Source organism: Pan paniscus, chromosome 7, assembly GCF_029289425.2.
Source record: "Pan paniscus chromosome 7, NHGRI_mPanPan1-v2.0_pri, whole genome shotgun sequence".
In the NCBI taxonomy this organism is placed as follows: Eukaryota; Metazoa; Chordata; class Mammalia; order Primates; family Hominidae; genus Pan; species Pan paniscus.
This window is the reverse complement of record NC_073256.2, coordinates 120,257,052-120,279,213: the sequence shown is the minus strand read 5'-3', so window position 1 is coordinate 120,279,213 and position 22,162 is coordinate 120,257,052. Positions and strand designations below refer to the sequence as shown.

Here is a 22,162-nt window from a genome sequence, read left to right as displayed (position 1 = left end):
AAGCCTTTTGGCACAGCAAACAAGGCTCTCCACCATCTGCTAATCGAATGCATCCTTCCTTCCCCTCTCATTCTCTGAAGAAATCATGTAGTCCATGCCTCTGCCCCCTTATATGCTGCACCCATTCCCTGGAATGTCCTCCCTTCACTTCACTGCCAGACAGAATCCTATCAGCACAAACATCCTCTGCAGCTCTCTGAAACCTTCTCTCCTCTCCCTCATTTTCCCAGAAGACATTGATTATGGCACTTTTAGTATCTGATGATAGTGGTGTTCATGTCTCTCTCCTGAGAGACGGAGTTGAGAAAAGCAGCTGTGTCTTGTTCATCTGTAGCTCTCCAACATCTTGCAGTGCCCACTGGCCCATAGGTGGGGCTCAATGGACATTTGTTGAAAATAATATAATTTAAGTGTGCATTCTACTTATCAGAGAGTACCTAGGTTCTAAACTGGGGAAAATAGACCTTTGTCTTATGAGAATGACGTTTAATATGTTCTTATGTTGCCAGGATATCCCTACCGATCTCATAGGGTTATTGTTAAGATTAGCTAAAATAATTATTTAAAAGCACTTTGCATTGTTAAACACTATGAAAAAGAAGGCTTGATTATTAACCAACTCTCTGCTCACATCCAGCAGCTTATGGACCATTATGCATGGCAGGAAATGCAGATTTAACAGCCACCAGCTACATGCTTTCAAAAAGTCTGTCATCACATTGGCATCTCCTGCTTGGAAACAAACAGTTTCCTCATTGCTGTGGCATTCTGCAGAGCTGAAAGGGCCACACCAGGAAAACCCAAATGAATGAATACTCACTTCAAACTGCTTTTGTAAAACATGTCTCCAGAGTCTTGAGAGATGCAAACAAAATTGCTCTTACAGAGGTGAGAGAAGACAGAGGTATCCGAGTGCAGTTGTACATACATGGATCATTATGAAACTTCCTAATTTTGTTAGCGTTCTATTATGTCAACCCTAAAATACAACACGTGGGAACAAATTACATGAATTTTTCTTTTAATGAAAATCATCAAATTGTGGCAAAATCATGATGTTTGATGTATCCTAATTTTAAATATTCTCATATTTTCTAAGTATTTTTTTAAAAAATGTTATTTTGTGTATTTAAAGTATACAGCATGATGTTATGAGATACATATAAACAGTAAAATGGTTACAAATTACACGAATTTTTCTTTTAATGAAAATCATCAAATTGTGGCAAAATCATGATGTTTGATGTATCCTAATTTTAAATATTCTCATATTTTCTAAGTATTTTTTTAAATGTTATTTTGTGTATTTAAGGTATACAGCATGATGTTATGAGATACATATAAACAGTAAAATGGTTACTATAGTGAGGCAAATTAACATATCCATCATCACAAAGTTACCCCCCCTTTTTGTGGCAAGAGCAGCTATAATCTATTCATTTAGCAAAAATCCCAAATGCCATACACTATTATTAACTCATGTTGCACATTAGATTTCCAGACTTGTTCATCCTACATGTCTGCTACTTGCATTCTTTGACCTACATCTCCCTTGTTCTCCCCTCTACCTGTCCCTGGTAACCACTGTTTTACTCTCTTTCACTGTAATTTGACTTTTTTCTTTAGAGTCCACATATAAGTGAGATCCTATAATATTTTTCTTTCTGTGTATGGCTAGTTTCACTTAGCATAATGTCCCCCAGATTCATCCATTTTGTAGCAAATGGCAGAATCTCCTCCTTTTTTGAGGCTGAATAACATATTATTGTATAGATGCACCACAGTTTCTTTATCCATTCATCCACTGATGGGCACCTAGGTAGCTTCCATATCTTAGCTATTGTGAATAATGTCACAAAGAACATAGGAGTTCAGATATCTTTACAAGGTGTTTTTTTTGTTTGTTTGTTTTTTTGAGATGGAGTTTCACTCTTGTTGCCCAGGCTAGAGTGCAATGGCACCATCTCAGCCTGCCTCCCGGGTTCAAGCAATTCTCCTGCCTCAGCCTCCAGAGTAGCTGGGATTACCCACCATGCCCGGCTAATTTTGTATTTTTAGTAGAGACGGGGTTTCTCCATGTTGGTTAGGGTGGTCTCTAACTCCCAACCTCAGGTGATCTGTCTGCCTCGGCCTCCCAAAGTGCTGGGATTACAGGCGTGAGCCACTCCGCCCAGCCTACAAGGTGGTGATTTCATTTCCTTTGGGTATAAACTGAGATTGCTGGATCCTACGGTGGTTCTATTTTTAATTTCTTTGGGAACCTCCATATTGTTCTCCATAATGGCTGCACCAAACTACACTCCCACCAACAGCACATAAGGGTTCCCTTGTCTCTACACTCTGGCCAACACTTATCTTTTGTCTTTTTGATAATAGCTATCCATGGATGTGAGGTGACATTTCATAGTGGTTTTGATGTTTTATTTTTATATACCTGTTGGCCATTTTTATGTCTTCTTTGAAGAAATATCTATTCAGGTCCTTTGCCCATTTTAAAAATTGGGTTATATGTTTTCTTGTTATTGAGTTGTATGAGTTCTTTGTAAGCTTTGGATACTAACAACTTACCAGATATATGGTTTGCAAATATTTTTTTCCCAATCTGTAGGTTGCCTTTTCATTGTGGTGATTGTTTCCTTTGCTGTGCAGAAGCTTTTTAGTTTGATGCAGTCTCACTTATTTTTACTTTTGTAGCCTCAGCTTTTGCTATGATATGTAAAATAATCATTGCCAAGGCCAATGTCAAGGAGCTTTTCTCATGTGTTTTTTTCTAGGAGTTTTATTGTTTCCAGTCTTATGCTTAGGTCTTGCATGCATTTTGAGTTGATTTTTGCATGTGGTGTAAGATAAGAGTCTAATTTTATTCTTTTACCTGTGGAAATCAAGTTTTCTCAGTACCATTTATTGAAGACACTGTTCTTTTCCCAGGTGTCTTCTTGTTACTCTTGCCAAAAATTAGTTGACCATATAGGTTTGGCTTTATTTCTGGGCTTCTAAGAATTCTTAAAGGTTATCTGGCCGGGCACAGTGGCTCACACCTGTAATCCCAGCACTTTGGGAGGCCAAAGAGGTAGATCACGAGGTCAGGAGTTCAGGACCAGCCTGGCCAACATGGAGAGACCATGTCTTACTAAAAATACAAAAATTAGCCAGGCATGGTAGCGCACTCCTGTAATCCCAGCTACTCAGGAGGCTAAGGCAGGAGAGTTGCTTGAACCCTGGAGGCAGGGGTTGCAATGAGCCGAGATCACACCACTGCACTCCAGCCTGGGCAACAAGGCGAGACTGTGCCAAAAAAAAAAAAGAAAAAAAAAAAGAAGTTACCCTGGTTTGCCCCACTTGCTTGTGAAAGGTTAGAAAGTTCATTGGTGGGGCAGTTATTTCCAAGCCCAATCCTACAATCCGATGCAGAAAAAAATTATAAAACTGATGATGGCCTCATATACCAAGCATCATAAAGTATGAGGCATGAAAAGGAGGGAGAGGAGAAAAAAGAGAAGAAAAAGAAGAAAGACTCACAAAAAAATACTAAAAATTGAAAGTCTATGAGAAGAGGATAAAAGGCAGTGGCTTATGTCTGTATTCTTAGCATTTTGGGAAGGGAAGCAGGAGGATCACCTGAGCTCAGGAGTTTGAGACCAGCCTGGGCAACACAGTGAGAGACCCTGCCTCTACAAATCAGTTTTTAAAAATTGATTTTTATTTTTTGACTACAAGTGGCGTACACCTGTAGTCCCAACTACTTGGGAGGCTGGGGTGGGAGGATCCCTTGAGCCCAGCAGGTCAAGGCTGCAATGAGCCAAGATTGCACCACTGCACTCCAGCCTAGGTGATAGAGTAAAAACCTGTCTCAAGGCAAAAAAAAACAAAAAAAGAAAAAAAAAGGAAACATTGCTTGATTCCCCATCAATGTTGAACAACTTTTACAGTAAGCGTTATAATATTATGGCAAGAGCAGCTATAATCTATCCATTTAGCAAAAATGTATGTGCATACATGTGTTAATGTACTCAAAGACTATTAAAAGAAAGTCTCAAACTGTAGAGAAAGACCTTACAAACTGTGGACCTCATTTAATTCTTCTAAAACAACAGCATAATGAAGATTATGGTTAAGAGTTCTGGCTTTGAAGTCAAACTGTTGGGTTTGAATCCCAGTTCTACTTCTGACTGTGACAGAGATTCCTATTTGTTTTCCATTATCCATTCTCGCCTTCTTCCCTGAATTTTAGCTGTATGAGTCACCTTCCAGTCAGACTACATTTCCCAGATTCTTTTGCAACTGGGTATGGCCATTGGACCACATTCTGGCCATTGAAATATGAGCCCAACTTCCAGGTTATGCCCTTAAAAGGGAAGGTTGTGTCTTCCACTTCCTCCCATTTCTTCCATTGGAATGCAGAGGTGGCATTGCTCCATCTTTGACAAGGTGGAATAGGGTATTCCCTAGAGAAGGCAGAGCAACAAGAAAGAAGAAAGCTGGGTCCCCAACAAGACTCAGCTGTCTTATCAGCCCTGGACTGCTCATGATGAGACTAACATGAGAGAGAAACTCCTATTTTGTCTAAGCCATTGTGATATTATGCCTTAGTAGTCAAATGGATTTCCTTAAAAGTAACAGTGATTGGGCCGGGCGCAGTGGCTCATGCCTGTAATCCCAGCACTTTGGGAGGCCGAGGCGGGCAGATCACAAGGTCAAGAGATTGAGACCATGCTGGCCAACATGGTGAAACCCCGTCTCTACTAAGAATACAAAAAATAGCTGGGTTTGGTGGTGCACGCCTGTAGTCCCAGCTACTTGGGAAGCTGAGGCAGGAGAATCGCTGGAACCCAGGAGGCTGAGGTTGCAGTGAGCAGAGATCGCGCCACTGCATTCCAGCCTGGCGACAGAGTGAGACTCCATCTCAAAAAAAGAGAAAAAAATAAGTAACAGTGATTAAAAGTAAGTTACTTAACCTCCATGGGTCTCAGTTTTCTTTTCTTTTACTCACTGCAACCTGGACCTCCCAGGTCCAGGTGATCCTCCTGCCTCAGTCTCCTGAGTAGCTAAGACTACAGGCACGCGCCACCATGCCCGGCTAATTTTTGTATTTTTTGTAGAGATGGGGTATTGCCATGTTGCTCAGGCTAGTCTTGAACTCCTGGGCTCAAGCAATCCTCCTGCCTTGGCCTCCCAAAGTGGTGGGATTACAGGCATGAGCCACCACACCCAACCTTATTTTATTTTTTGTAGAGATGCGGTCTTGCTTTGTTGCCCAGACTAGTCTCAAATTCCTGTCAGCCCTCCTCCTTTATTTCAATCCACTTTACCCACCAAAAAGAGCTCAGTCCCCATCATGTGAGATGAAGAACCTATCTATGTCCCCAAGACCTCAGGGCTGAGGTGCTTCTGGTATATGAAGTGTGCTGGCACTCCTCCCAAAGCCACCCATGTTTGCAAGAGGCAAAAGAAGCTTCTGGAAGGGAGCAGTGAGACCTAGAGTCTCTCCTTTTATTTCAAAGTTAATGTAATATCTCCACTGTACTCAGGGGGTGCAGACTTGGGTAGCTTGGGCTGAGATCGGCTGGCAAGAAATAGGAGCAGTGCTTCTGAAGAGGCCCAAGGTTGAGGCCTGTCCTGGAGAGCTGACTCCAGGAGCAGCGTGCAGCTGGTCCCTTGTGCCCAGCCATCTTCCGCCATGGCTGTACCTGGGGAAAGTGCCTGAATGTCATGGAAGAATCGTCACTGAGAGTGTAGGCCCTCTTGGCTGTGGAGGAGTCACATCTAATTACAGCACAGGCACTCTGTCCTCAGCCTGAGGCTGGGTGCCTCAGTGATGCCTGCATTTCCACTGTGTTCAAGGCTCTCACACACACTGTCTGGTGCAGGCCAGCATGGGTGCCTCAGTTACTTCAGTAGGTCCAGGGATAGATGGAGGCCTCGGCCATTGTGGGGCCTCCTAAGGCAATCAGGCCTTGCCCCACTGGAAGGCTTTTTGTTTGGGGCCCTTATACTGTAAGGTATTGCAGAGGAAAAGGGCTTACTAATAGACAACGGCAACTAGGACTGACTCCTTAGGTCTGAATGAGTTCCCCTGGGGCTTCCTAACTTTATCCTAAGAAGGACCCCTGCCCCCAAGAAAGAATGGAAATAAAAGGGGGAAGGAAGAACATAAAATCATATTTGCTTGACTATAGGTTTACAAAAATCCCTGGAAGGATACATAAGAGACTAGTAACAGATCCGCCCACCGCGGCCTCCCGAGTAGCTGAGACTACAGGCATGCGCCACCACATCCAGCTAATTTTGGTGTTTTTGTAGAGATGGGGTTTCCCCATGTTACCCAGGCTGGTCTTGAACTCCTGGGCTCAAGTGATCTGCTCACCTTGGCCTCCCAAGTTGCTGGGATTACAGGTGTGAGCCACCGGGCCCAGCCAGTGGTTATCTTTTGCAGGTTGGGGTGGGAAATGGATGGATGCAGGGTGGCTGAGAGGAACATTCTTTACTATCTTCTTATTCTTTCTTGATTTTTGAAGTATCCATAAAACTGAGTCAAAAAAAAAAAAAAATTAAGACAACAGGAAATTTAAAGGCCATGTCTTCAAATAGTTTAGGAAGGCTGAGTAAGGGTGCCCTAGAGAAGAGGAAGGAGAGAGAAAAAGCAGCTACAGGCCCCATTCCCATGGCAAGGCTGAGGCTCCTGCGGCTTGGCCACAAGAAGCGGGTACAGGAGGAACCAGCTGCCCTTCAGCTCTGCGGGCTTCACCTTGCTATAATTCCAAGATGAAAGGAACGGTGACCTCATTTTGAACTTCAATCTAGTGAAATAGTTACAATTCTTGTCTCTGCTGCCTCTGAAATAGCTCTGGAACCTGGGCTTTCTTCACCTCTCACCTGGATTCCTCTGACAATCTTCAAACTAGTCTCCTTGTCCCAAGCTTCAAATCCATCCGCCAGACTTCAATTTCTTTTTTGAAATGAAAACCTGATCATGCCCCTCCAGGCCCCTTCCACGCTTAAAACCCTTCAACAGTTGCCCATGTTGCCCATTGAGCTACGACAAAATCTCAGTTCTTTCTATGTCCTTTCAGGATCTGCCACTCTCCTACTCGCCTTTGCTCTACCCACACACGGGTGCTTGTGGTTTTCTGGGTGTCCCATCCTGCCATGCTTTGAGGTTTTGCATATGCAGTTCCTTCTGCATATGCAAAAGGAATATGCATATTCCTTCGTTTTGTGTTTTGTCATCCTGGAAAACTCCATTCTTCCTTCAGGATGTGGCTCAAATGCCATCTCATCTCTGTGACCTTGCCCTGGACCCTGACCCCAGTCACCCAACACACTTTGAATATGTGCTGATTAACACTTATTGTACCCTAGTCGCATTATTTCTACGCCTCTGTTAGACTTTCAGCCTCATGACAGACAGCAGGAGTTATGCCTTATCCATCTTTTTATTTCCAGTTTACAGAGAAAACTTGGGTTATAAATGGATGACCAGTTTGCTCTGGATTAAATGCTCAGACCAGCACATAGAACACTGCTAAGGTACCCCGAGGTTAAGCTTGCCTTCCAGAATTCCGTAAACTTGGCTCTGTCCCTGTCTAAATAATAATGCTGTTTAAACACTACAATTGGCTCTGTCCCTGACTAAATAATGATTGGAGTTTAAATTCTAGCCAGATAAATCCTTTGCTCACTTTTTTTTTTTTAAATGCTGAAGTACTTGAAGATGTGGCCTTATACCAAGGAGCACAAAAGTGGTATTATTCACTGTGTAAATGCTTTGAAAGTCAGAACGTGTCACACTCCTTAGTAACACAGCACAGTGATACAGTAGCAACAGGTAGGGTCCAATAGCAACCACGTGTGGACAGACTCACTCTGGGGAAACTCCAAGGAGTAGAGTAATGGTGTTTTTAGTTCCAGCTCAGAAAGCCAAGTGTGGTGTTCACATAGTATGCCTCTCTGTAGGGTAGCTGTGGCAAATGTTAATGGATTTATGAACTGCTAAAAGATTAAACCCCACAGAACTTTTTACATAAAATTTTTTGTTGATTTTTAAAAACTATAGTGAAATGTTCATAATGTACCACTTTAACCATTTTAAAGTGTACAATCCATTGGCATTAACTACATCACAATGTTGTGCAACCATTATCCATTTCCAAAACTTGTTCATTATCTCAGACAGACTCTATGCCCATTAAACAATACCTTCCCATTTCTCCTTTCCCTCTGGTCCCGGGTGTCTGTTCTACTTTCTCTCTTTATGAATGTGCCTATTCTAGGTATCTCATACAAGTGGAATCATACAAAACTTGTGTTTCTGTGTCCGTCTTATTTCACTGAGCATGTTTTCAATGTTCATCCATGTTGTCGCATGTATCAGGACTTCATTCTTGTTTACGGCCAAGTAATATTCTGTTCTATGTGTATAGCACACTTGGTCAACCCATTTATCTATTGATGGACATTTGGGTTGTTTCTCAATAACCTTTAAGCTATTGTGAATAATGTTGCTATGAACATGGATGTACAATTTCTGAATACCTGCTTTCAATTCTTTTGGATATATATCTAGAAGTGGAATTGCTGAATCTTATGGTAATTCTGTTTACCTTTTTGAAGAATAGCCAAACTGTTTCCCACAGTGGCTGTAACCAGGTGGCGTTTTCACCAGCAATGTACAAGGGTTTCGATTTCTCTACATCCTTGCCAATACTTGTTATTTTTCATTTTTTGGTAACAGTCATCCTAATGGGTTTTGTAGTTTTGATTTGAACTTCCCTGGTGACTAGTGAAGTTAAACATCTTTTCATATGCTTATTGGCCATTTGTATATCTTCTTTGAAGAAATGTCTATTCAAATTATTTGCCCATTGTTTTTTTCAGAGATGGGGTCTTACTCTGTCACCCAGGCTGGAGTGCAATGGCATGATCATAGATCGCTACAACCTTGAATTCCTGGGCTCAAGTGATCCTCCCACCTTGGCCTCCCGAGTAGCTGGGACTACAGGCATGCACCACCACACCCAACTACTTTGCCCTTTTTTGAAAAATTTCCAACTTTTACTTCAAGTTCAGCGGTACATGTGCAGGATACTTTGCCCATTTTTTAATACGATTTTTTGTTGTTGTTGAGTTGTAGTTCCTTAAGTATTATGGATATTAATCCCTTATCAGATATAATATTTGCAAATATCTTTGCATAACGTTTTTTTGAGATGGAGCCTCACTCTGTTGCCCAAGCTGGAGTGCAGTGGCATAATCTTGGCTCACTGCAACCTCCGCCTCCCAGGTTCAAGCAATTCTCCTGCCTCAGCCTCCCAAGTAGCTGGGATTACAGGTGTGTGCCAGCATACCCAGCTAATTTTTGTATTTTTAGTAGAGACGGGTTTCGCCATGTTGGCCAGGCTGGTATCTAACTCCTGACCTCAGGTGATCTGCCTGCCTCGGCCTCCCAAAGTGCTGAGATTACAGGCATGAGCCACCATGCCTGGCCATGCCTGGCCTTTGCATAACTTTTTAAACGTCATCCAAAATAAAGTACTAATGTTATAATTAACAGCAATCGGAGTGGTGATGCTCAGCTTTTCGGATGCTAAAATGAAACCTATGCTGCCAGCTGGGAGACACCCTTCCTTCCTGTCAGTGTCTTAGAAATGGGGGTGAGCAATCAGCAGCAACAGGTGTCAAGGAGAGTCCAGTAGGTAGTGTGGGAGCCAAAGGATGAACAGGGCTGAAGTCTCATTTCCAGAACAAGAAGGTCAAGGAACAGATCCCGGATTCTCCTGCCACCATGAATGCTGACTGAGAAGGCCATTCCTGCTTCTTCCTCTCAGTGATCAATTAGAGACATCAGTTACTGAATTACAACCTGGTCAGATCCTGCCCCCTCCTCTCTCCTCCCAACCTTGTTCCCTAATTGGGATTTGGCAGTTGTTTCAGGCCAGGTTTTCTTTTCACTTTATTTCTAAGGGCTCCTTCAAGGCTGAAAACGAGATGGCAATAAGATAGCTGAAAGTCCTCATCTCCCCAAAATAAAGCACAGGGAAGGACATGGGTTCAGGGGCCAGTTGTAGCACCATGTTTGAGCCCAATCTTTGAAGCTGCTGGCTGTGTTGGAATCCTGGATCCTCTGTTTATGAGCCTGGTGATTGTGGGAAATCAGGTCCCCTCTTTGTGCCTCATTTTCTTCATCTGCCAGTGGGGGATAGTAATAGGATCTGCATTAGCTGGTTGAGGTGAGGATTAAATGAGGTAGTTCCCAGAATGTGCTTAGATCAGAGATGGCATATTGTAAGGGCTTAATAAGCATTAGCTATTATTATCCTCACTCCCTCCAAGTTCCCTCTTAAGCTCTGGAATTGGCATGTTCCTGCAGGGTCATTTGGGGAGTGACCCCAAATACTGCTCCTCTTATGGTGTTCTGCTTTATGCCTTTCCAGGATGGCTGACGGCATGTTCTACGAATAGGCAATGACGCCACCAAATGTATCTAGCACTCGTAGTTGATAACCTTAGAAACTGAGTCACAGTGCCCAGATACAAAGCAAGTGAAGAGGGTGTCCCAGAGGAAGATGAATCGTTCAGAGCCACCCTGTGGAGAATATCAACAGCACTCTGCGATATTATCCTTGACCACCTAAAATAGCAACACGCTCACCTGGGAACCTGATATAATTTCAGTGTTGCCACCAAGAGCCAGTTATAGCAGCAGCAACCCAACCATGGATGGGACTAGCATGCCCAGGAAGAGATGTCTGAATGAACGCTCTGACTCACGCTAGAACCACTATGGAAGAGAAGCAAAGGATTAAGCAGCCCAGATTCCTACTCATCAGCTGCGTAACATGGGCAAGTTACTTAATTTCTGTGGGCCCCAATTTTTATCATCTATAAAATGGAGATAATAGTGCTACCCACTTTGTGCCATTTTATGAGGATAAGAGTTAAGATGTGTACGGGACTTAGAACAATGCCTGGCATATAGTAAGTGCTCTCTTAAAAATGTATGTAATTTTCATCTACCCATTCAGATCAGTAAGAGAAAAAAATAAATTTTAAAAAATGTATGTAATGCTCTAGGTTCATCCACTGCCAAACACACAGTGATGGAAGAGAAATGTAACTATCAGGGAGAGACAGATGGAGAGGGTGACCCCAAATCCACCAAGCCGCCCGCCTGGCTGTATGGTGAGGGAGAAGATAGCTTGGTGCCATGTCTTGGTGTTGGTGCTTAACCACAGTGGTTTCCCCCACAATCACCCAGAGACACCTGCAGCAGCAGTGTAGGAAGCAGGGCAAGGAAAGATAAGGAAGCCTTACTGGAGCTCTTTTGAGGGTAGGTATTGGGAGGTACCCAGGGGAAGGGCATTCATTCCATTCCAAACATCTTGAAGGAAGACCAGTTTACATTTGCATATAACTTAAGCAACATCAACTTCATCATTTTTTTCAAACAGCCTTTAGCACAGAGATTACATTAGAATAAATTATAAAACCCATCCATGGCTCTCCACACCTCTGCAATTTCCAAACTGAGTTCATGTCAGGCAATGGCCAAGGGTGCTATCCTTTTATGCTCTAAGTAAGCATGCAGAGTCCACTGCTAGTGATACCACTCGGTGTCCCATGAATATCTCCACGCAGCCCCGTGGTTTTGCAGTGGTGAACTGCCAACTCTCAGGTTTCAAACCCCTTTTGGTTTGGCATTTTGGCAGTTGTTCCCTTCCTGTCTCAATGGCATTTCCTGGTACCCACTCTTGCTAAATTCATCAGCTTGAAGCAGCAGTACAGTGTGAGAATGAAAAGCGCAGTGCTTGAGAACCAGAAGGAAGTTCAGACCCGCTTCCAGTTTTTACTGGCTTTGCGAGTTTAGGCAAATTCCTCCATCTCTCAAAGCCTTAGTTTCCCCATAATCGAAATAGGAATCACCTGCATCTTCCAGAGCTGTCTCGGGGATCAGAGGCAACAAAGAAGTGCTTAGCACATACCTGGCAGAGTGAGCGCTGGCTAAAATGGGAGCTATTATTAGCAGGCAGGGGACAGCAGATCTGAGCCCTGCAGCTGCTCTTTTGAATCCTGACCCCTCTTCTCTCCTTCCTCCCAGTCACCAGGTTGTAGGAGTGGAATAATTACTAATGTGTTGAAATCTAGGTGGGGCACAGGTATATTTAAAATTACAAACCATCTTGTGACTAGCCATTTCAGCTGTGCAGACTGCAAAGCACCATGTGCCCTAGGAACTAATTATTGCTACTTTGTGAAGAAATTCGGGTTGGGGACTGGAAAGGAGAAGGTCCCCACAGAGTGGATTCCTCCATGGCAGAGTCTCAGATACTGTGTGTGATCTGGGAAAGAACTCTAACGCACCACCCAGGGGAAGGGGAAGTCAGTTGTTCTCTGTTCTCCGTGTTCCAACTGGATCACTTGAGAAGGCTGGGGACAGTTGAGCCAGAAACAGGAGGTACTAGGGTTTGTTTTTGGCACCAGGGAAACCAGACTCTAAACTGATCATTATCTGCTCTTGCAAAATAAAACAACAAACAAGAAGAAGCAGAAAACAACCCCAGGTGTCTTTGGTCAGTATTAAATAGTATGTTTGCTTCCTTTGAAGCAAGTTCACAGAAACAGTTACTACAACAAGACTGCAGGGTATTTGGTGACCTTTTACAGAACTGGAATGAGCTCTACTTGTCTTCCAGGCAGAAACAAAACAAAGAGATCTTTGGGTCCTCTAGTTCTAAAGGAAACAGACCTTATCACTTTGAGGTCACCCTTCTCCCTCTTGTCTAGCTATGTTAATATCAAATGAAAGACACAAAAGGGTCAAACGTGCCCATGCTTATCTCTTAGCCAAATCCTGGCTTTCTTGGCTGAAAGCAAGTTTTTAGCACAGGTTGCTTTCCACCAGTCTCGGGTGAACCAGATCTTTCTCCCAGGAGTTCCCTGGGACAGCTGTCCAAGAACCTCACCCCACAAAGTCCTTTTCACCAGGAAGTGTTAAGTTCCACCTGCCTGGCTTTATGAAAGTTGATGTGTCGCCCAGGGTTGAGCGCAATGGTGCGATCTCAGCTCACTGCAACTTCCGCCTCTTGGGTTCAAGTGATTCTCCTGCCTCAGCCTCCCAAGTAGCTGAGACTACAGGCACACACCACCACGCCTGGCTAATTTTTGTATTCTTAGTAGAGACGGGGTTTCACCATGTAGGCCAGGTTGGTCTGGATCTCCTGACCTCAGTTGATCCACCCTCCTCAGCCTCCCGAAGTACTGGGATTACAGGCATGAGCCACCGCACCCAGCCCCCTGTGGCATTTCTAAGTGAGGCTGTAATATATACACACACAGAGATACATTATCTGCTCTAAAAACAAAACTTGTGATTTTTTTTTCATTCAGATCAACCTTCCTTGGAAAATTTCCTAACCCGTTTCTTTGGTATTGGCTTTCCCCTTTTTTATTTCCCTTTCCCTTCATTGTTCCTAGGCCTTCTTTGCTCCTCTCCATGGACATTTTTGGAGGAAGGCAAACCAGCTCTACTTGTCAACTGCAAAGGCCAAATATGGGAGTAAAGAAGGTTGGACGAGCAAACCATGCCACAGCTTCAAATCTTGCAGAGTATTCTCTCTGACAGCTAATGCCTCTGAACAGAGCTGTCTGGGAACATCAAGAGAAGTCTTAAGCCACTGGCTTGTGAACTCTTTTCATGCCTTTAATCCTCAAGCCTACAGAGACAGGACAATACTAAAGGGAGGGAGTGGGTCTGCAGTTCGGAAGAGCTGCTGTGCCCAGACTCTAGTGCAACCCAGCTCTCCACAGGTCTCCCGGGGTGTTCCTGGAAGCTGCCCACTTGACCCAGCCCTCTCTGCTCTGTCCCTCCCTCAGTGGTCCTGGAATGCTGACATTCAGGCTAGAGCAGGTAAAACACTGTGGGTAAGTGTAAGCAGATATGGTCCTTGGGCCTGCAGCTCCCTCAGTGACCAGGAAACATGCATCTGAGACTAATAGGACTGGAAAAGGAATAAAGGAAGGAGTCCCAGAGCCTCCCCACATGTAAGTTCCAAGTTGGAAATCCACCATGCATGTTCTTTGTGAGCAGCAGCTTCTCTCCATGGAGTGGCTGGGCACATCCTTGATGATCTCTACCTTGAGGAGAGATTCACGAATCCCCTTGGTATACAGGGAGCAAATTTCCCTGGGGCTTCTCTTGGATAACTCAGCTTTGGTACTGGAGGGGAATTGGAGCTTTGGAACAGGATGGTGGAACCATTCCCTCCCAACTCCCCCCCACCAACACCATCTAACCCTGCCCAAGAAGGAAAAAATCTTTCCTTTTCTTACATATGGGAGCCTTGGATAGAGAAATGGTTTCAGTTCATCTGGTTTTGTTTTGTGTTGTTTTTCCATGTGTGCATGAGAGCCACAAAACAAAAAAAATAAGAAAAGAACAAAACCGGGAGTGTTCACTTTGTTGTTATTGCTACAGAGATGTTTATTCTAAATTTAAATAAACGCATAAAGGAACTTCTCTAAACTTTTTGCTCAGAGGACCAAACTTGAACTTCAATTGGTGAAGGAATCCTGGAATACTGTTCAGGGGAGCAGAGAATCCCCACTCATATCCTCTCTCTTGCCCCTCTCCCCTAAGGGTTTTGATCTTTGCTGTCCACTGTTCTCCACACATGCAACAAATAGACAATGTGTCCCAACCCAAGAAGCTGAAAGTCCTGTGAAGTTCAAACAGAAAATTGTCTTAATAGGCTGCACGTGGTGGCTCACGCCTGTAATCCCAGCACTTTGGGAGGCCATGAGGGTGGATCACTTGAGGTCAGGAGTTCGAGACCAGCCTGGCCAACATGGTGAAACCCAGTCTCTACTAAAAATACAAAAATTAGCCAGGTGTGGTGGCACATGCACCTGTAATCCCAGCTACTCAGGAAGCTGAGGCAAGAGAACTGCTTGAACGGGGAGGCAGAGGTTGCGGTGAACCAGGATTGCGCCACTGCACTCCAGCCTGGGCGACAGAATGAGGCTCCTGTCTCAAAAAAAAAAAAAAAAAAAAAAAAAAAGAAAAGAAAAGAAAGAGAAAAGAAAAGAAAATTGTCTGAAGGCTGCTGAGAATAAACAGAGAGTAGCAAGGCCGCAGAGAGGCCAGAACTAATCAAACTGACAGTAGCTCCCACCGTTTCACATGCAGCCACCATGCCCATGCTGTAAATGGATTATCCCACTTGAATATCGCAACAACCTAGGGAGGAGGTGCTACATTTATCCCCCCTTTTACAATTCATGAAACAGGCAGTGTAGGATGGGGGTCCAGTGCTCAGTTTCTAACCTCACACAGTGAGGTGTAGGTCCTGACCTTGGCAAACCAACTCTATCCTGTGCCGCAGTTTTCTTCTCTAGTAATCGAGTATAGTAATAGTACCAAGAGTTTCTGTGAAGAGTAAATGAGATAAGAAACACAAAGTGCTTAGGGCAGTGCCGGGTACACAGTAAATTATATTTTATCATTATAATCTCATTCACTCAGTTGGGAGGCCATGGAACCAGGATTAGACCCACATCCGGCCACCAAGACCTCTGGCTCCTGGTTGTACAATTGGATTCCAGGAAGGAAGGAGCCTCTGACAAAGCCCTGGAGGCTCGGCCTTGCTTCTCTTTCTTCAAGTACCTGCTGCTCACACAGGTCTGGGTTTTCTCTCCACATGAAGGCTGGGCCAAGGCTCAGGTGCCTTCTGACATGCATCCATCAGCAGTGAACCACAAACACACACACAAAACCTGTGAGTTCCCATCTGTCTTTGCAGTGGCCAGTCTGTGATGCAAACCCCTGCTCTGAGAAGCGATTCTGGGAGGCCTTTGCTGTACCTTTCAGCCCTGGTGTCCTGCCAAGCACTGTGCTTGAGGCAGCCTCATTCTTGAGCCCTGGCCTTTTGGGCACCAGTCTTTTCTATGAACAATTCAAAGGGCTCTTTCTTCAGCCCAGCCATGCATCAGCGAAGCACGACATGGGCTTGGCTCAGCACTCCCAATCAGTGGGACTGCTGGACTCCAGTCACCAGTGAGGCTGGCCCTCCTCCCACTGGCAGCTCTTTCTGGGGTATTCCCCTGGCTGGTGAGTTCACCCTGGTAACAATTCCCAAGGGACCTCTGTGATTGTTGCTAGAGCAACCATCCCCCACCCCCACAGTCCACTGTCAGGCAGTGCTTCCCTGAGCTTAGGGAAAGTAGGCCCCAGATTTAAGCCCATGTCACTGCTTAGTGGAGAGGATTGAGGGACATCAAGAACTACTGCCCCCAGTGTTTTCCTCACTGGTTAGCATTCAGCCTCAGTCTTTTCATTACAGGCCTTCCTTTAGGTTATACTTAACCTAAACCTGTGTCCCAGGTTGCTAGGACACACCTAGTTTATACCTGTTATCCTGGAATAATTGTTAATAGGGCCTCTTTCAGTCTCAAAAGTGTCTTCATTTTTGTGATAAACTATATGGTCCTCCCAGCTTCAGTACATGTTGTCTCTGGGAGGGTCCTGTTAAGATTCACATGGTCCTTGGGCATTGGTATTTACTAGTTTAGTTAACTGAGGGCAGGAAAGTACTTATGGAGATTTGGAGGAATTGCTCTAGGTTTGTTAATCTGGTGTGGGGGTTGGGGAAGGTAGGGGACAGACTTCAGATTAACTAGGTTTAAGAAAAGACCTGAGGCTTCTGATTTGGTTTGGCTGTGTCTACACCCAAAATCTTATCTTGAATTGTAATCCCAATACCCATAATCCCCACGTGTCAAGGGTGGGACCAGGTGGAGGTAATTGGATCATAGGGGCAGTTTCCCCCATGCTGTTCTCGTGATAGTGAGTCTCAAGAGATCTGATGGTTTTATAAACGTCTGGCATTTCCCTGGCTTGCACTCCCTGTCCTGCTGCCCTGTGAGGAAGGTGCCTGCTTCTCTTTTGCCTTCTACCATGATTGTAAGTTTCCTGAGGCCTCCCTAGCAATGCAGAACTGTGAGTCAATTAAACCTCTTTCCTTTATAAATTACCCAGTCTCAGGTATTTCTTCATAGTAGTGTGAAAATGGACTAATACAGCTTCTATCCTCACCTCCTATGCAAACCTCAGTCTGGTCAGGTGTCATATTCCGTGTTTTCTTTTTTTTTTTTTTTTGGAGATGGAGTCTTGCTCTGCCATCCAGGCTGGAATGCAGTGGCGTTATCTTGGCTCACTGCAACCTCCACCTTCAGGGTTCAAGCGATTCTCCTGCCTCAGCCTCCTGAGTAGCTGGGACTACAGGTGCACACTGCCACGCCTGGCTAATTTTTTGTATTTTAGTAGAGACAGGATTTCACCGTGTTGCCCAGGCTGGTTTTGAACTCCTGAGCTCAGGCAATCTGCCTGCCTTGGCCTCTCAAAGTGCTAGGATTACAGGTGTGAGCCACTGCACCCAGCCCATCTTCTGTATTTTCTAACCCTTCCCAAGGTTTACCCCAGGATTGTAATTGTCTGTGGATCTGCCAGATTTCCCAACAGATGATATATTTCCTAACAGCAAGGACTATGTGTCATTCGGTTTTCTATCCCCAGTATCTAATCCCATGTTTTTCGCATAAGAAGCACCCATTAAAATTTGTTCCTTAGCTGGGCATGGTGGCTCACACCTGTAATCTCAGCATTTTCGGCAGCTGAGGCAGGAGGATAGCTTGAGCCCAGGAGTTCGAGACCAGTCTGGGTAACATAGGGAATCCCCATCTCTACAAAAAAATTTTTTTATTTAAAAATCTCTTCCTTAATGAATAAATAAATCAAATATTCAACTTCTTCATCTGTGAAAGGGAAAACCTAGCCTTTCAAAGTTATTGTGAGGCTTTGAGATGATTTATGTAAACTGGTTAGCACATGCCTAGCAAATTACAGACTTTCATTAACTAATAATTTAGGTGCTATCGTTGCTGCTAGTTATTCAATCAACCTAAAAGCAGCCCCACTGAAACAAAGCCAGAGGACTGGAAATGCAGCTCTTAAAGAGTGTTGCCATCTTTTTGTGATGTATTATTCCTTCTGCAAGCTGCCTCTGAGGTTCCATGTCAATGAGGTTTATCTCCACAGACATGGTGGGATGAGAGAGGATGCATACAAAGTGGTGTGTGCCAAAACTTACTTATGGTCATCAGTTCTTAGAAAATAAGGTAAGGCCAAGCACGGTGGCTTATACCTGTAATCCCAGCACTTTGGGAAGCTGAGGCACGCGGATCACTTGACTCAGGAGTTCAAGACAAGCCTGGGCAACCTGGTGAAACCCTGTTTCTACCAAAAATGCAAAAAATTAGCTGGGCATGATGGTGTGTGCCTATGGTCCCAGCTACTCAGGAGGCTGAGGCAGGAGGATCACTTGAGCCCAAGAAGCAGAGGTTGCAGTGACCTGAGATCATGCAACAGCACTCCAGCCTGGCTGACAGAGACCCCATCTCAAAATAAATAAATAGAAAACAAGGTAAACAAATTACATGAGTGGGAGGATGCATTAAGTGTTTGGGAGGGGGTTATAATACAACTGGTTGCAGAAAGCGGGGCTGGGTGTAGAGGTGGCAGAGCAAATAAGAAAAATGGGAAGGAAGTTCCAAGGGCACCTTTATATGCTTTGCAGAATTCCAGGCACAAGATGATAGCTACATTCCCTATTTAATCCTTTTAAACTCCTATGAGATGGGGTATTACCCCCTTTTTCATCTGAGAACACTGTGGGGATGATGATTAGATAACTTACTTAGGGATCTATAGCTGTTGAGAAGTGCCACTGAGATTCACCCGAGGTCTGTCCCCATCAGACCTTATACACACTCTTCCCACAGCACCTGCCTTGGGACTGGGAAGGCAAGAAGGTTCTGGGATACAGTAGCTGATTTCCATTTCCTGACCCAAGCTACAAGAAGTGAGGCACCACTAGGCTCACCCTCAGCATAAGACCTCGCCCACAGTACGCTCCCAGCAAACGTCAAATGACCAACGAGAACTGAGTTCAGGGATACTCTCATGAGGACATGGCAGTAGGGCAGACAAGTGCCAAAATTGAAAGGATCATTTGTATCATTCCTAGGTGTTCTTTGTTTTTCTTCTTCCACAGAGATCTTGAATCAGGAACTCAGAGAGAAATGTAATTTATATATTTTGCTGGAGAACAATTACTTTTCATTTTACTTATTTTAAATAAGATGAAAAGTACCCATTTGATGCCTATAAAACATAAAACATGCCTAAATAACATGCACATAATTTACAATTCATGCTTCATGACTTTTCTTTTACTCTAAGACATTTTAAAATGAGAATTTATACTTACAGGTATAATATTTTGGATCTGGAAAGGACCTTGGCATTCATCTGATCAAAACACTCTATTTTTCAGATTAGAAAGCTAAGAGACATTATTATGTGGCTTGTTGAAGGGCAGGCTCTATAGAGTGACAGAGGCTGGGATGTAGTTATTAGGTTGGTGCAAAAGTAATTGCCATTTAATGGCAAAACCGCAATTACTTTTGCACCAACCTAAGAGAACCCCAGGGTACTCCCCACCAGGCCACGGCCACAAGTTTTCAAACCATGGAAAGCAAGTCATTAATGGATAGTAAAGTCAATTTTAGTAGGCTAAATCCAACTTTGTGTTTTACTTTTACAAATATTTATAATATGCTCTAGAACAATTTTAGGTTAACACAAAAATTGCACAGAAAGTATATTTGATACAATTAATGAACTAATATTGATACACTAGCATTAACCAAAGTCCATAGTTTGGCCGGGCATGGTGGGTGGCTCACACCTATAATCCCAGCACTTTGGGAGGCCGAGGCAGGCAGATCAGTTGAAGCCAAGAGTTTGAGATCAGCCTGGGTAACATGGTGAAACCCTGTCTCTACTAAAAATATAAAAATTAGCCTGGCATGGTAGCGTGCACCTGTAATCCCAGCTACTCAGGAGGCTGAGGCACAAGAATCACTTGAATCCAGGAGGTGGAGGTTGCAGTGAGCCAAGATTGTGCCACTATACTCCAGCCTGGGTGACAGAGTGAGACCCTGTCTTAAAAAATAATAATAAAAAGTCCACAGTTTACATGAGGATTCACTCTTTTGTTGTACAGTTCTGTGGGGTTTGATAAATGTATAATGTCATGCATCTATCACTGCCCTAAAAGTGCCCTGTGTTCTGCCTATTCATCCCTTCCCTGCTCCTGAACCTCTGTCCCAACTTTTGTATATATAAAGTGGAATAGAATTTTAAAAAACCATAGTGCATACCTCATTGCAAGAGTATTATTTCATGAAACTTATTTTAGATATATATGTAAATATATGTGTATTTAGGTTAACATGCAAAATATATTTCTTATTGTGGGTTGGAGTAAAAAAAAAGTTTGAGAAACACTCTTACTTAAAATTCTAGGGAATAAATCCAGAAAATGAATACACAGATGGAACATTTCATATATGAAACCAAAACAGGAAAAAACATAACCAAGAGACATTAAGAAAATAAACAAGCATACAAAAATTCTCTGAAGAGTACAAAGAGGTCAGAAAGTAAACGGTTTTTCCCCAAATCAGTTTTGATTTTAGCTTCTTCGCTGGGACTGCAAATCATTTCAAGACTTTAAGGTTCTCAGAGTACAAGATATGGAAAGTCTGGGCCCAGGCGGGGAAGAATGAGGGTTTCATCCCTACAAACTGATTCTGTTCAAAGTTTCAAACAAATGTTGTCTCTGGATGGTAATCAACAAAGAAAAAAAGTCTCTTCAAGAGGTTTTTAAAAATATTGGTTTCACTCTGTGGCTTCATATTTCTTATTCATCAGAAATATCATGGAACTAAGTGGGGTGTTGTTTTAACTTCATGTTATGCCAAGTGTCTGAAGATTTCTAAAGGATCCAAATTTCTTTTCTTTTTCTTTTTCTTTTGAGATGGAGTCTTGCTCTGTTGCCCAGGCTGGAGTGCAGTGGTATGATCTCAACTCACTGCAATCTCCACCTCCCAGGTTCAAGTGATTCTTGTGCCTCAGTCTCCTGAGTAGCTGGAACTACAGGCACACGCCACCACCCCCAGCTCATTTTTGTATTTTTAGTAGAGACAGGGTTTCACCACATTGGTCAGGCTGGTCTCGAACTACTGACCTCAGGTGATCCTTCCACCCCGGCCTCCCAAAGTGCTGGGATTACAGGCGTGAGCCACTGCACCTGGCCTTGAATTTATTCTTGAGTTAGATTCCTCAATTAAAAAAAAAAATCTCCCTTCTGTGTACAGCAGCTCTTCATCTGTCCAAGAGACATACAGAATCTAGATACACCAAAGTTTTCAGAGAAATACGGACTTCAAACTTTCAATCATACTGGGCAATCACGTGGCAATCTCTGCTTTGATGCAGTAGGAAGATGGCAGATAAGCTAAGGCTCCAAGTCCAAGCTGTGGCACTGATCACTCTGTGACCCTGGGAAGAGGTTCTCCCTTTGAATTCTTTTTCAAGAATACATATACAAGTTCTATAGTAAATAATTTTTTTTTTTGAGACGGAGTCTTGCTCTGTTGCCCAGACTGGAGTGCAGTGGTGCGATCTCGACTCACTGCAAGCTCCACCTCCCAGGTTCACGCCATTCTTCTGCCTCAGCCTGCCCAGTAGTTGGGACTACAGGCGCCCACCACCATGCCCAGTTAATTTTTTGTATTTTTAGTAGAGACGGGGTTTCACCGTATTAGCCAGGATGGTCTCGATCTCCTGACCTCCTGATCCGCCCACCTCGGCCTCCCAAAGTGCTGGAATTACAGGCATGAACCACCGCACCCGGCTTGATTTTTTTTTTTTTTTTTTGAGACAGGGGCTCATTCTGTTGCCTAGGCTGGAGTGCAGTGGCACAATCTTGGCTCACTGCAACCTCCACCTCGGAGGCTCAAGAAATCCTCCCACCTTAGCCTCCCCCTCCTGAGTAGCTGGGACTATAGGCAGGCACTACCACACCCAGCTAATTTTTGTATTTTTTGTAGAGATAGGGTTTTGCCATGTTACCCAGGTTGGTCTCGAACTCTCGAGTTCAATTGATTCACCTGCCTCAGCCTCCCAAAGTGTTGGGATTATAGACGTGAGCCAGCGGGCCTGGCTAAGGAGCTTCTCCTTGTATGAACACTGAGCTGGGCTAAG

At 43.9% G+C, this 22,162-nt stretch overlaps 2 protein-coding genes across 3 annotated transcripts in view; one reads left to right on the top strand and one right to left on the bottom strand.

Annotated features, from left to right (window-relative positions):
- Positions 1-22,162, bottom strand: part of ATP6V1C1 (ATPase H+ transporting V1 subunit C1) — a 203,947-nt gene that overhangs the window by 156,362 nt on the left and 25,423 nt on the right. The window lies entirely within an intron of this gene.
- LOC129398635 (uncharacterized) overlaps positions 1-22,162 on the top strand; it is a 53,082-nt gene that overhangs the window by 24,648 nt on the left and 6,272 nt on the right. Inside the window, exons 2-3 of one of the 2 annotated variants that reach the window (XM_055116815.2) lie at positions 10,431-10,839; positions 13,471-13,903. In XM_055116815.2, coding sequence (XP_054972790.1) covers positions 10,750-10,839; positions 13,471-13,903 — 523 coding nt within the window. In that variant the 5' untranslated portion in view covers positions 10,431-10,749. Of the gene's footprint in view, positions 1-529; positions 889-10,430; positions 11,279-13,470; positions 13,904-22,162 lie in introns of those variants that run through there. The other variant, XR_008626460.2, reaches the window with a different exon arrangement.